This window comes from Neodiprion virginianus, chromosome 5, assembly GCF_021901495.1.
Source record: "Neodiprion virginianus isolate iyNeoVirg1 chromosome 5, iyNeoVirg1.1, whole genome shotgun sequence".
Classification (NCBI taxonomy): Eukaryota; Metazoa; Arthropoda; class Insecta; order Hymenoptera; family Diprionidae; genus Neodiprion; species Neodiprion virginianus.
This window is the reverse complement of record NC_060881.1, coordinates 208,501-224,430: the sequence shown is the minus strand read 5'-3', so window position 1 is coordinate 224,430 and position 15,930 is coordinate 208,501. Positions and strand designations below refer to the sequence as shown.

The following is a 15,930-nucleotide window of genomic DNA, read 5'->3' as shown; positions in this document are numbered from 1 at the left end:
TTAGTCAAGAAAGGGTCATCCAAATCGAATCTGAGACCAAAAGTTTTTTGCCCAAAAAAAAGTAAGGCTAACCCCTTTGCATTTTTGGCGAAAATTTTCGCGATTTTGAAAAGTGCCGGAATAAATTCTTTGATGGACTATTCCGACGTAATTTTGCGAGAGGAATCGTTTACGCGTCATGTGTAGGCTCACTGAGCAACGAGTCAACATACTAAGAAATAACTCTACATCTTCTTATGTGTTTGTTCTACGCAGTTCTACCTGTTCTTTTCGCATTTCTGAGATTAACAATAAGCTTTGTGGCACTTTATTCGTCCGATCCTTAGTGGAAAAACTTTTGGCACTCAGAACCGATAATAGACAAGGCAGAAGACCACCTTTAATATTTCCAATCGAGTGTTATCAGATCTGGAAAAACGACTAAACTTATTTCAATTATACATCGAAGTAATTCTACGCTAGAGAAAACGACAATGGACAGTCATTCGTCATTCATAATCTATTGAATCATTCGGATAATACCGATTAACCCCGATGAAACGGCCGTTCTTTTTCTCAATATTATCTGTTTTAGCAATATATTCACTTTCCGTCTCCCACGTCAATTATTTGGAAAAGAGACTCTCGGTAATAGATTTCAATTAATATGATACGTTAGGGAGCGTCATACATCTCCAAGTTATTCGGTGCATGCATCTTGTTCCGCAACTGCAGTACCATGTATCAATGCTGCCATGTAGAATCACACCTTATCGTCATTTTTCGAGTCGGTATGTAAGTATTTATTATATCAACGTGTTGAAAAGTGAAATTCCACTATTTTCATAGCACCCAATTTCTCTCCCCATACATATTCCAATGACTAGGTGCTAAATATATCTTCTTACGACAACGTTATAGTACAAATATGTAACTGTGTTAGTTTCTAAAAAATGTCCTTAACCTAATATGAATAACAGAGCGAAGTCAATCCTCCATTCTTACGCTTATAACTGGTTGCCATTAACTAATATAGCTATGTGTAGATATCCGTGACGTTTAATCTAGATATTTTCATAGTCTTATTGTCAGAGTACCCGAAACGAACATAATCGGTTCTTAATTGAATTTTCTTTGGTCGTATTATTGCTTCTATCCAGCACTGTCCAAAATATATCTAATTTTCTTATTCTCCTATTCACTACCGCATTCACACTTGGAACAAAAATGGTTTTTCAAAAATTATCTATTTTGTTCATTGCTATCAGTTTCTCGGTCCTGCCACTATGATGTATGGGACACATAGTTTAACCAATCGATATATCTTACAACAGGTCACGTACACAATTCAAGATTGAACTCTTTTCATATATATTATTGACGCATTTGCTCGCATCAAACCCTATGACAAGAATGAAAATGAGAGAAAATCACAAACTATTCTAACAAAGAATGTCATGGTGAAATTGCACTGTGCATATATCCATGATACTTCTGAAATGAGATTTCAGTCATTCACAACAAAATATTTATCAAGAAACGTCACTCATTGGCATATCCCGTCGTAATTTCTTGGCATAACAGTCAGGCGAACTCCGTTTCTGTTCACAAGTACGAGCTCGGAAACAAGTCGAAGCTGTTCCTCATCCTCTACGGCCCGTACTTCGAACGCCTTGAGGACCGACAAAATGAAAACCTTCACTTCCATCTGCGCAAATTTCCATCCTATACAATTCCGTGAACCGGCACTGAACGGGACGAACGTAAACGGCTGCGGCTTAGCATTTTGAGATAAGAAACGCTCTGGATAGAATACTTCTGGTCGTGGAAAATGACGTGGATCTCGATGAAGGATGTACGTGTTAACTAGAACCGTAGAACCTGTTGGGACTTCCGTTTTCACTGCAATACAGATGTAACAAATATAAATCAACTCTGTAGTGGCAAAAAGCTTCTCCTCACAAAAGAGTGATGTTTGGGAAAAGTCCTCAAAACTGCAAACTTAGAAAGTTTATAGATCTCCGTCAGCCCGAATTTGGCAGAATAAATATCTCGAAGTAGGTTGACCAAAAATCGAGTTATAGCTTACAAAGTAAAAAATTGGTCTTTGACCATTATAAAGTAATAAGCTGTAAGTCGTACGTACTTATTTTGATGGGGCTGTATATCTGTCTCGCTATGAGAGGCACAGCTGGATAGAGTCTCCAGGATTCTTTCATGCAAGCATCGAGAAACTCGAGTTTTTTCAGACCGTCCATGGTGATGTCGTTGCATCCAATAACGCTTCGATATTCTTGTAGTATTTTTTTCTGCAAATCAATAATCAGCGTCGTAAAACGGTTTTGTGAAATCCCGTATGATTGATGATAGTGAAATAATGAACAGTACTCGATGCTCACCTGATACTTCGGATGTCTTCCGAGGGCGTAAAGGATCCAGGATACGCTGGTGGCAACAGTGTCGTGTCCAGCAAACATGAATGTGTTCACCTCTTCGCGGATGTCTTCGTCGGTCAGAAGGGTATTTCCACACTGTGATACTTCGAGGAGATGATCGAGCAGGGCTTGTCTTTTCCTTGGCGTCTCGTTGAAGTTACCATCGTGCTTCAATTTCCACTCCGCCTTTCTTTCAGCTATCACCTGCGAGCGGTCCAAAAATATACGTAACATAAATCATGAATATATATCCTCACTTGAACGAACGTCAAGGCGTAAAGAACGACATCTAATCATGTGTTTTCTTTCCTCATACCTTGTTGGTGAAATTGTGAATCACTTCCAATGCAGCCTGCTGTTCGGTTGCCCACGAAGTTCTGTTGAATAGAATATCAGGATGGGCCCAGAACGTGATGAACCTTTTCTGAACGATCGATGTCATCCTGAAAGGGCGATATTATCATTTTTATACCATCAATTTCCATTCATCGATTTGCACGATACTCAATATCATCGGTAGGGTTATTTCTTAGAAATTTCCGATGCGCGATATAACTTGGGGCACATCCGCCTGCACTTATGCAATTCAGCATATATTTTGTGTCCTGAATTGCATAAATTCAAGTGAATTCACCTTCGTTAAATTACGCATGGTACATTTCCACGAAATAACTTGGTATACTTCTATACATATACAGGGTTCGACTCACTTGTCAACTGCCAGTACATATTCGTTTCCACAGTTCGTTTGAGCGTTCATTTGATATCCCATGGCAGTGTCTGTAAAATACAAACAAAAAGGATCCTTTATTTCAATTCTAAACGGAGAATCGATGCCTATCGATAACAGAAGATAAACTTGTAGCTCCTGAATACAAGTTGAACAATTTTTCAGCGAACTTCAGATCATTGTCATACTTTTTGCCACCGTCAGTCAAATCATCAGTTCCGCAAACAAAATGGTGTATATGTAGCAGTAAACTATTTTTCAAATTGTACAAGTACCAATAACTCGATAGAAAAAAAAACAGTAAAATCTATTACGAATAACACAGAAAAAAATACAATTCCGAAGACGTGACTGATTCTGAATACAGACAAAGACGACCTGCCTGAAGTAAAAATACCACAATGGCTACCCTGACGACTACAACTCGCCTGTGGGGGTCGAGCAATTCGGTCGAATCAATCGCTAATCGATACAGAGATCCTGGAACTGGGCAAATCTCTATAAACTGGAACTCGGAAATAGAAGTAAGCGATATAATGGAAAAATGTACTTCTACACCTCGGCGAGATCATAAAAATGGGAACAGTTCACACCTAGAAAGACCCACAATAACGACCTTACTTGTCGCCTTTTGCAGCAGACGACCGGGTCTCACGATCAGCAGTGTAAGAGGAGTACGAGGAATTTGTTCACAAGAATTTCCCGAATGACTTTTCTTGCCACTCCAAAGTGCAGGAAGCTCAAACAAGAAGCGCGAAATCTAGATGCGAACGGGGTGAGTATCACTCGTGATTGGTTAAAAGTGGAACTTCATCTGCGCTGGAACCGCCTTGTAACTTGGATTTGAATAAATCAGGTAAAGAGGTCGGCGCTCCTTTACGAGATAACCGAAAGGACCAACAGACTTGCGCAGCCAAAAACAACCGCGAGTAAGGCAGATCGGTGCCAAATCGAGGCATCGCGTGCTTCGCTTCCAGCGGCTCGTTCCCATTCAAGAATCAGTGAACGTTTCAGCGAGCTTTCAAGACCCAAGACCTTTTACGTGCCGACTGCACAGCCTCCGGGTTACATCGCTCCGAGCGCTCTGAGGGCAGTTGGTGAGTGGGAGAAAACACAGTAGTATAATAGTCGAAAATGAACTCGGCAGAGGCCTTCGCGATTTTCTGGGGCTTCCTATATGACGATCCGTTTTTCCATTTTCACAGCCACCCAGAGAATACTTGAATTGGCGACACCACGGAAAACAAGAACGCTACGTCCTGCTAGAAGGCACGCGGTCGTTTATGCACCCTGTAGTTCCAGGATCAGTTACTTGGCCAGGCCGAAACACTCGGTGATCGGCAAAGAAGTCCAGAAAAATTTTTTGAAACGGAGCATGCCAACCCAGATTCAACCTCCTCCATGGTACTACTAGTTGATGAGATCGAGATTGAACATTTTGCTTTTCGATATTGAAACGCAAAAATAAAATCGAATGAAACATTCAGAAGTAGTAGGATGAACGATGGTGATTAAGCATTGCGTACTCTCAATGCAATTTCTCTATCTGGGTACACAAAAAAAAGGTGGCAGAAAGCGGTAAAGGTTATGACAGCCTTTATCGTTGAATCATGTAACGCACATGCATGTATAGCCAGCTCAATCGAGCAGCTTACGAAATTATCGATCCTTGACTCGGTTTGTAATTTACTAAGAAAAAATAATAATTGCAATTCGTTGCCGAAAACGTGTCACGTGTGAACACGTGATTTTAACGCACCAGGTTACATTTGCCATTGCGATTGAGGTTGAACCACGATAACAAAACGCCGTAACCTTGGGCGCGAATGATCGAATTTTTCACAGGTCAATTCGAGAAAAATGTTACGCATCGTGCGACGGTATAAATTGGGAAAATAAACAAGACCGTGGCGTAGGAAATTGAGACGGAGATGTGAAAGGAAATTTGCAAATCTGAAGCCTTACGATAAAAATTCTGAATTTCAGGGATGTTCCCGGTACTCGTTTATGGCGGGAATTGGGATACTCAGCAAACGTGATTAGAAGGTGCCAGGAAGAACGTAAAAAGAACAAAAACCGGAGTAAGAGGGTACGGAGATTTCGAAAGGAGCGGATGTCCCCCGAACCCTCGAAATCTGACGCCAGCGTTTTGTCCCTCACAGTTAGAAGGGATTCAAGGAAATCCCTTCGAACGAGGAGGAAAAAAGTCCGGTTAAACAAAAGCAGGAGGAAAAATAGGCAGATTTTAAGAGCATCTCGCGACCGTTGAAATTAGGAAAAACGCATCAATCAATCTCGTTATTTGCGGTTAGAGTGAAAAGTCGTTTCTTACCACATGCAAACGTTGTATAATTTGTAAACTGATCGTCGGAATGAATTTTTGTGCACTCGTAGCTTTCGCTCCACTTTTACTTTTCGTCATATTGGTTTCACGACTTACTTACCGCATATCACATCGAGGGCAGCAAGTTTAGCGTAGGGAACAACGTCGAATTCTGGTTTTCCAATCTCGGCTCTGAGTCGGGAGACGAGGACGTTGGCTTCTCGGATTGAACTGCCAAGATACTTCTCTATCACACCATTGTGGAAGCTCGAGGTCAAAAGTTTCCTTCGGGCATGCCATTTTTCACCTGAGTTTAAACGGACAAATGAGAAGAAGAAGAAAAAATGGGCTAAACTTAGCAAACTCGAAGCTAAAATCGTCGAAAAATTTGGGTATGTACGTGATGTCCAGGTATTCTAAATATCTCCGTCCAATTCTCCTTACACATATAGGTATATCCCGGTTTCTGGCAACAAGCCAACAGAGTTTAACGAACTTAAATTATCCATCATCAGTTCGGGAGCAGTAACAAGCCGCGCCGGCAGAAAAGCAAATTAGTAACAAAAATTCCTACGCTGTAATAATATTGCGATGCCAATTTGAGATGGGTCAGATTTTGCGGTTTCGACGCTTCATCTGCGGCATTTAAGCGAGTGATAAAAGTTTACTTTTCCTTAAGATAATAAGTTTCCGTAAAAACTGAATCAATGCCAAAGTTTCATGTCAAAATTAAGACTGCTTACAAAGTTAACGGATCGAATATTCTGACGTTTTGAACCTCGCGTCTTAAGCGTATTAATAAACCGACCAAGATTTAACGGTAATGATTTCAATCATGAAATATTCCACATTAAGTTTACTTCAGCGTTTTCAAATTTCCAGCCAGATCTATTTTCCACTTATTCATTTCCAAACCAACGCAATACTTCGTATATGTACGTCAGCTGGCGCCAATTCGAACATTACTATTGAAAGAAAAAAATTTAGAAGACAAAAAGGAAAGTAGCCGCGGACTGGCGCCAACTCGCCAAAAATATCTTGTACATAACAATTAAAGCATGAAAGGCGTAAAAAAAAAAAACAGAATTGCAAAAATACATTCTTCAACAACTTTCGAAGGCGGCGATCACTTTTTTGCTTTCGTTTTAGTTTGCTCGCAATTCTTTGTTTCATTTCACATGTAGGTTCTATCTTCTGTTTCCTTATTGGATTGAAAATAAAAATCCGGCGGTAAAAGCAACTTAGAACGCACCGATTCTACACCGTCCTGATTGAAAAATAATTTGCGAACAGTGAGCAGAATAAAGTGTCGAATAATTGCGGATAGCGACTTACCGTCACTGGTGACGAGGCCAGTGCCCAGCCAATCGCTGAGGTACCGATACTCGATGCTCTTATCGATGTGTACAGTGCTGCTTAGTATGGGCTGAACGGATTCTACCCGATAAAGCCATATGAACGGCCGCATGCCGACCCAAACCAGAAAAATATCTCCATATTTTTCGCTCCATGACAACAGCTTACGAAAGAAGTCTGAAAAACGACAAATCGAAAGAAACATTAATCGTTTGAAATTTTACAGGATACGAAAAACGTGACCAAGAGGATTAAAATGGAATTCAAAAAGGATTGTTAAGATCGTCGGTCGAGTTTTAAAAACTGTCGAAAGAGGATAAAAAAAAAAAAAAAAGAACAAAAGAAAGCCAAATAAACTTAAAATGTACGAAGGACTGCTGGCCTTGGCAACACATCATCGCACAAGAAGTTGGTAAAATTTACTTTCATGTCGCGGATCGTACGAATTTTCGTTGGGAAAAACAAACAGTTTTTACTTTTTACAAAAAGAATTGGCGTCAGGGGAAATATTGAAGTTGATTTTTAAAAAAATGTCGACGGGCGTTTTCGAGACATGCTTTAAATACATGTAACTCATTTAACGATGTCAAATGATGTTCTGCATTGTGAAGACGACTTATAGATAAAATGCTGCATGTTTGCCCGGACGCCTGCGCCCATACCGTTGGAAAAAAGTTTTGCGCAATTTCGCGTATACTTATATCAGTTTTCAAGTAAAACCCGATTATCTTTGACCTATAATTTAATATACCTACCCGTCGCGTCGCATAAAATTATAAGTACGTGATTAGTGGACGATAGTGAGCTGATTTATTTGGATTTATGAATCTGAAAAATGCAGAGGACTCGCGATTAAAGATGACGAAAATAAACAATCAGTGATATCGAAGCGAGAAGTGCATTGACCGCGGTTATAGCTCGTAAGTATAACATATAAGGAGTGCATGAAACTACGTAAATAGCAAATCGGCGCAGCAAGGAATGCGAGAAAAATTCGAGGAGAGATAATTTTTAAAAGCAAACAGTCACGTCGACGCGTGTGTGCAATAATCTACCTGTCTGTGCGAAAAGTCGTCGGCCTCGGTATAACGACTGTACATACCTACCTATATACATAGAATTCTCGGCGATGCATGACAGAGGCAGTAACCTTCGACATGCGATTTCTGCACGGCGGCCTCGAGGAGCGGCGAGATGCGCCCGAAGGACGCCGCTGCAGAAAATAAATAAAGAAAGAAGGAAAGAAAGAAGGAAGGAAAGAAAGAATAAAAAAGATCCCAATCTCCAGGCGGGAGAGAAACGACCCAATTCTTATATAATTCCGAATCCTGTATGAATGTCCTATTGTCATAAACGAGGTCGCAGAAAAATGCTGCGACGCGTAAAGTAAACGACGAGAAAATAAGGGGCGATTCTCCGTTTACACATTTTTTTTTTCACCATAGGCATATTTATAAATAAATTCGAAAATGCAATTCGATTGCAATTATTCCGTTGATATCAGAAGGAGACCAAAGTCTCGCCAATAATCGTCGGAATTAATATCTGCCAAGTGCCATTTTAATGTTGATTAGGTATACCGTACCTACAAGCTTTATTACTCAATCGCAACTCTCTTCTACAGCGGACTCAGCGGACTCGATCAGGCAAGTGCAGCATATTTCATTAAACAAATTAGTGTCAACGTTAAACGCCTCTTGAATCCGACTCCTGACTTAACTGTGCAACGTCTGCACGCGCTGCTGTAGCGACGAATTGAGATCACCGCATACGCAGAGCTCGGAACTCATCTAAGGCACCTCGCATCTCAATGAAACGATTCAGTTTTAACGGTATTAATCGTATAGAAAATTTTTCAAGCCTCGGCAGAGGTGCGAAATAGAAAATAACTTAAACAGCATCGTTGACTTGTTTTTTCTATAGCGTATACCGGGAGTTTTCCGTGAAACTCACCGCTCGCCGCCAGCGGATAGGCAACCGAACCCGCTTCCGTACTCCGCGCATTCGTAACCCAGCTCCGATTGCCTATCCGCAGGCGTTGTGCGTTGAGTTTCACGGAAAACTTCCGGCGCAAAGAATTCGCATTCGAGATCTGGAGCCACGTCAGCTGCCGAAAATAATGCCCGGGGTATCGCGCAATGTGGGAAATATTACGCAACGTGCAGTATTCAGAAAAATTATGCAGAGAATGAGAGCGTGCAAATTTAGAGTACGGAGTGAAAACGGCGAATCGCGGTTCGCGACTCGTGTATTGGGAATAAATTGCCCTGAATTAATTCAACTTGCGATTAATTTGGGTCACGGGGTGATAGGACACGCCGCATGTATCACGCGTGCAAGCGAACCCGTCTTGCCGAGGAGACCCAAGTGCAGCAGATGCAGGACGGTACAAAATTATTACATACCCCAGACGCTAGCTTCTCATTGCTCCATTGCACACAATACCCGTGCAAGACCCACTTTCCACGCGCTGAAATAGACCGGGGAATTTTTATTACCGTTCATGCAATAAAAACCGCGTGGAATTTGTTCGTCGGGAAACGTGCAGCAGGCGTTGTCGAACTTTAGGTGAAGACAATTAATCGAGAAAAATCAGGACGCGCATGTGGCCATTAATATACGAAAGATTTTAACCAAGTTTTTTTACACATTTCAAAATCAACATTCCTGCGAGTATCGGCAAACGATTTTTTTACTGTCCATCAAATTATACACGTATATAGTGTTACTCGCAGATTTCATGAGAAATTTGATAGAATATAAGAAATATCCGAAAATATTCTCGTGAATTTCAAGCGTTTCTCTACATAATGCACGACACGTATTTACCTTCGATTCATTCTATTTGTAGGATAACCTTCAAACAACTCCATTTTCTTCCTCGGTACTCCATCATGCAGGCCTGATCGTTGAATTTGCAATTGAATTCCGACCCCAAGATTTGGACGTTCTCTTTGCGTAGGTATACGCATCCGGTGAATAAAGAATTTTTTAAAATAATCCTACGATCCCTAGTTACATCCGAGGAGCAGTAGTTGCACAACTGTATGCGACTATCGCCTGATTCATGCGCGATCTATAGATCGATTTTCGCAAGGAACCCCGTCACGCTCTTTGCCTGCTTGTGAAATTTGAGGGATTTTTTTCCTACTTTTTTTTTTCTTGTCCTCTTGCAATTCCGCCAAACCGAGAGTACCGATCGCGATGCCAACTTCCCAAATTCCTGCACGTGCCGACGATTAATATTTATTCCCGCCGGCGGTAACGAGGCGTATTAAGAGTCGGTAGTTTGACCCGTTGCTGTGGATGCGGAGACGAATGGAACTCATTGTAATAAAATTATGCGATCATTTCCTGAATTCCGAGCAATCACTGATTTCAAAGAGTCTCGGTGTTGCGAGAACGCTGAGCGAGCTAAACGTATGACGAGATTCTCGTAATTACCGTCCATCGTGCAACGGGTAATCTAATCGCCTCACAGCCTTCCTTATTATTACATACATGATACTGCACGCACATGCACTGACCGTAATTACGTATACACTTGTCGATACGTCGCGTTACATAATTTTGCACACAATATAATGCACCAACACCCGTATCTATATCGTTATGTCACGTTCAGTGTAAAAACACCCAGACATGATTTGACGACGTGCGGAGTACAAATTTTAAAAGCGCACTTTAGAGAATCCGCGCTCCTCTCTTAGACAGGCTTTTTAGATTCGAGATTTTGTTTTCTTTTTTTTTTCTTGTTATTTGCAATCCCTTGATAAGCGCGAAAACTTGATTTTTATTACCTTCCGCAAAATGCAAGATAGCCCGCAATATAAATGCGAAAGTAATTTCAACGATTCACGACAATTGGTTCTGGAAAATAACTCTTAAATAACGTAAACCCATTGCCTAGGCAAAATGAATTCTCAGAGGAATTACCAACAGATCGTCAATAATTCCAATTTCGAACAGTTCCGACTTCAATGTTTCGACTCTGCGTGTATCTTTCCACGTACACACATGATATACAGATATAAATATCTATACCTATGTATATAGGTAGATTCTCATATCTTGAGATAGCCACGTGTGTGTCAGTGACATAAGACGACATCGTTATAAAAATAGCTATATATATGTGTGTAACATACCTACTAACCACACCAATGCAACCAATGAAATTCGGCATAAATATGTGTATATATATATATATAAATAAATTATTCGATAATATTATAATATACTCGGCAATTATCGCTCGTTTTACAGTCACTGCTGCTGTTGCTGCTGCTGGTGCAAGGCCGACGAGATACTTTGATGGCACGCGTGGGGGCGCGAAGCTATAATATTGTAGATACATACATTCGTCTGGTATGTACATTGCATACGTGATCCGCTAAAAGGTAATCTATAAATATATGTATAATGGTGAGACGCGAGGCGGTAATCAAGTTTCTCTCCCGCTGTGCAGCAGCATCGTTTAGCTGCCTTAATTAATGCATACTGTTGATATTTCAATTACTAATTCGATTTCAAGATAAAAATATATCTACGGTTTTTCCTTCTTCCTTTGTCGTATTTTTTCTCTCTCTTTCCGATTGGCATTTTTTTCATTTCGTACTATCAACGACACTTATCGGTACGATTAACTATCGTCATCCCTGGGTAAGTAATTCATATTCATTATGGAGAGATAAGGATCTCCTTCTTTACGTAAAAATAGAAAGAAAAGTAACGACGAAGTTAAACGAAATTGTTGGTTAAGCTGATAATCGAGCCCTTTCCACCATCTACCTCGTTTTGCGCATTTGTTCCATCTAGTCGGTCAAATATAACGATAAATAATCAACCAACGTACGAGGATTACATTGTCTTCTACGTTGATCATATTATGCGATTTCACGCATTTCATACTAGAATTTATATTGTTTCTTCTGAAAAGAAATCCTTTTTCCCAACTCTTGACGATAACAATAATCGACGCAATCTCCACTTTTATTTATTGCCCGTAAAGTACGAATGTAGGAAATTTTATCTTGAGAGTAAAAATGATTTTCTCACCTTCTTGAGGACAGTTGAGTTGAAATGCGTTACCGATGAATGGAAGAGCCGGCGGCGACGGTACGTTACGAAGCGCATAGACGAACCTTCCTCTACGTACTAAGATCAGTAAAGAAACTACGAGGACTACGAAGCCGAGAAAAATTGTTACCGGCGTGACGCCACCTCCCACCAATGATCCGGCTATCGACATCGCGTCTGTTGTAGTCTATAGTCTGTTATATCGGGATAGTGTGGACGAAAACGCTTCGCGTCAAATTCGATTTTTCTTTATTTTACTTTCCGCAAATTAAATTACGATCTTTTCATGTTTAGGTTTTATTTACTTTTTTGTACCGTTATAAAAAAGTATTCGCGTTTTTCACCAAGATTTTTTTTTCTGCCTTTCCCGGTTCTTCCTCCCCTTCTTCTTCTCCTTCTTCTTACGAGTTATTACGTATTTACAATTTTCGTCCGTTATGCTTCAAACTTTAAATGACGTTACATTGATTCTGATTACAGATGCCGAGCTGCACAGCAATTGTTTCACGCAGAATGTATACATAGTACAACACTTCGTACGTAATAAATCGTAGACGCGCACATTTATATCTATACGTGAAATAATATCGTAATATATCCACGTGCGAATGTTTATTTTGATTTTGCTCTTTAATTTGTTTTTAATTCAATTTTCTTCCTCTTCGTTTTTATATCCTGCGATTCTTCCGTCACGTGAATAGGGTTATTTATAATTATCGTATACGATATTGGAATTTATGTTTTTCAATTCATCTCCAGTAAATGTTCAGTCTTTTTAAATTGTGCAGAAAATCGCGCTGAGTGCTTGAAATGAATAAGAAAAAAAAAAAAAAAAAAAAAAAAGATGAATAAGTAAAACGGTAACGACCTATCGATTTGTAAATGCAGCACGACGATTCGTAATCATACGTTATATCGATGCGTACGAGTGAATTTTGTTGAACATTTAGTGAAACAATTGTAAAATGACGGATTAAAAATGCTTTTCGTGAAAAATGCAAAACACCTCATCCGGTCATCCTATTCATCTTCTCTTCTCTTCTTCTCCCAATTCTTCTTCTTACAATCGGCGAACACACGTGTTATATCTTCTTGCAAACATACAGAATCGAATAGTAAAGAGATAACGAAGTAACGACATAAGCGAGTAATGACGCGTCGACGAGGTCTGCGAAATCGAACTGTTGTTAAAATTTGTTTGAAGTATGGGTGTTTTCTTGTTGTATTTTCTTCCTCTTACGCCCGCAATACAATTACAGCGTCACTTTGAGTTTGTTTCACGCGCGGCTCTGTCATTCAAGAGAGAGAGAAACTTGCTCGTCGCATGAAGAAGGAGTGGTCACTCAGAGCGAAAGACTCTCCCTTATATACCTACCAGCAACCACCGGCTGCTCTGGCTCTGGCCAACCGACTACATACTACCACCACTACCACTACCGCTTCTTCCACCACCGGCGTGCGTATAAGTATATCACGTATGTCGCATAGGTACAGTGCATACGGCGCACAAATGCATTGCCCGATCCGTGTACGGTGGACCAGCGTAAATATCCATGGTAAATATTTATTTATTCCTCCGTACGTGTAACATTATATTTCTATGCATCACGGTTTATATTTAATTACAACGTACGGGTGTTTCTGGCAACATCCGTCGATCGATACAATTACGGGGATAATTGATTGCGATTTGCCAATTATCTCATTACCGGTTAAACATCCTTCAAATTATCATACGATTTTTTGAAAAATATTTTTCTCTCTTTTTCCTCTCATTAATATTCAACGTGAAAATTGAAGCACGTGTTGAACAACCTCAGAAGAGAGAGAAAGAGAGATAGCGAGGAGATGGAGAGCAAACGTGGATTACACACGTGTAGGTTACACGCGCTGTGTTGTGCCTGATCGTTACGTAAGGCATCTGTGTGACCCATGTAAATATAAGCGCAATCTTACGCACATATACATGTACATATACATCCCTGTCTCTCTCTCTCTCTCTCTCTCTCTCTCTCTCAATAGAGAGTTTATAATAAGAGCGGAAGCCCCTCTCGCGATCCTCTCGACTCTCCATCTCACGGCATGTCAGTTACTATAATGCAACTATGTACGTGTGTGTGCGAACATCTGTACTCACGTTTTGCATACCGCAAAGCTGCAGCGATGCAACTGCAGCGTTGTGTGCATGCCTCCTCACACATGTGCAATGTGCCCTTGCCGCAAACTCGGTGAATCCGTGATGAACTTATCGTGCGGTTTGGTTCGTATACACCGCACAGTTGGTTTCTCTGTAGACGGTAGAAAAGAAAAAAAAAAAAAATACACGATGATTCTGTATTTACTATTGGCAATTTTTCTTTATACAAAAATTCCATTCGGTTTATTTGTACTCACATACCGTTAGATTCTTGCAGAGGGATCATACGCAGAATACGCGTATGATAAGATTCTGATTATTCTTTGATGCATTTTTAATCGGAACGACCGATTAAACAACAGAATAAAAAAAAATCATACATATATTTCGATAACTTTCTAACGACATCAGGCAATTGGCATGTACAACTTGGGTTAATTGCGCAAAGAAAAGTAGGAAGAGAAAAATATTGGTTAACAAAAGTGCAACCTTCTCGTCACTGACAACGAACATTTACGGGAATTCCTCGATGATATAAAGAAAACAGCTCGTGTCTCGCCTCGTGGCTCAAGGCGAATATTCTCAGCGCGTGTCTGCTGAACGTAGAAAATATGTAATAGACGCGAAACATGCATACACAGTGTCCCGAGAGAGCCGCCTTTTGCGGATGTAACGGGGTCGAAAAAATCTCGGCGTCCTAGACGTCCGAAGTCCTTGCGTCGCATAAAGTTACAAACAACAAGAACAAGACAGAGAACGAGAGAGAAAGAGAGAGAGAGAGAGAGAGAGGGAGAGAATGAAACGAACGAGGAAGAGGCGAGTCGAGATGGTGACCTTGACCCCATGATCCTTAGAAGTAAACGCGAGCGGCGCGAGTAAACTCCTATCTACTAGGCCTCGGCGACACGTGCAGCGCGGATACGTCGATCCCATTGACTCGCGCCGCTCGTCTCGTTGCCCAAATTTCATTCGTCCCGTCTGCCTTAAGGAGGGCGGGAGGGATTAAGACGCCGCCGAGACACGTGGTGTACTCGCGGCCCCGCCGAGCCTCCTCTTCTCCGAATATCGTAGGAGTAGGTACATGTGTACACATGCACGTGCGTCGATACGTGACTAAGAAATAGGTAAGGAGACGCGGGACACCTGCGGAATCTCGGGAATCCTTTTACGGCAAATTACACGCCCGTATGTTTACTAATTTGTTGGTAGTTTAAAAAGTACGTCCGGCGTTTGGGGTGAATATTGTGATAATATGTTCTGTACGTGTACGTTGAAAGTGGAAGGTGAACGATATCCGTTTTGAGGATCGTTGAAATGATCGCTAATAGACAAATCGGGGTATTCCGTACCTGCGTATACGTGATGTTTTATTATATTCTCGCGATGAAAATGAAAACACCGTTTTAACATAATATAACTCATTGTCGGTAATTTTCGAGGGCTCCGCCAATGATTTCGTAACGATCTGGAATGTCGCGTAATATCGACCATTTTTTCATTTCTTTTTATTTCGTTAATTTTTCTCTTCTCTTTTTTTCCCTCCATTCTTGCATCGCATATTTCCTGATTTAGCCCAGGTGCGTAATAAGCTACGTAACTCGTATCGTATGCATACGCGTCTTGCGTAATACCGACGGCCTGTTCAGGTTGCACTTCTTCCCCAAATTCTGTATTCTCGCGTGTATTATATTGTGTAAGATTATTAATATACCTGGGCAATATAATACGCGTAATTGATACCTTCCAATAACAGGTAGATAATTTCCGATTCCTCGCGTATTCGATCTTACCGGTGTAGGCATAAATTTTTAATCATTTAATTTTACCATCGGACATTCGCTGATTCAACTTGATGCAATAATAGGTTGACAAAGTTCCCGGAGTGTGCGGT

The 15,930-nt window shown here is 40.7% G+C and overlaps 1 protein-coding gene across 2 annotated transcripts; it reads right to left on the bottom strand.

Annotated features, from left to right (window-relative positions):
* Window positions 1–484: 484 nt before the first annotated feature.
* Window positions 485–14,118, bottom strand: LOC124305453 (cytochrome P450 4c3-like). 2 transcript variants are annotated; one of them, XM_046764924.1, is made up of 8 exons: window positions 14,040–14,118; window positions 6,803–7,000; window positions 5,589–5,774; window positions 3,125–3,194; window positions 2,731–2,857; window positions 2,379–2,618; window positions 2,126–2,288; window positions 485–1,881 (listed from the first exon to the last, which is right to left on the bottom strand). In XM_046764924.1, the coding sequence occupies exons 1-8, from the start codon at window positions 14,101–14,103 to the stop codon at window positions 1,526–1,528; spliced, it is 1,404 nt and encodes a 467-aa protein (XP_046620880.1). In that variant the 5' UTR covers window positions 14,104–14,118; the 3' UTR covers window positions 485–1,525. The 2 variants fall into 2 exon arrangements, with proteins under 2 accessions (XP_046620880.1, XP_046620879.1); XM_046764923.1 differs by lacking the exon at window positions 14,040–14,118 and adding an exon at window positions 11,882–12,752.
* Between the last annotated feature and the right edge of the window lie 1,812 nt (window positions 14,119–15,930).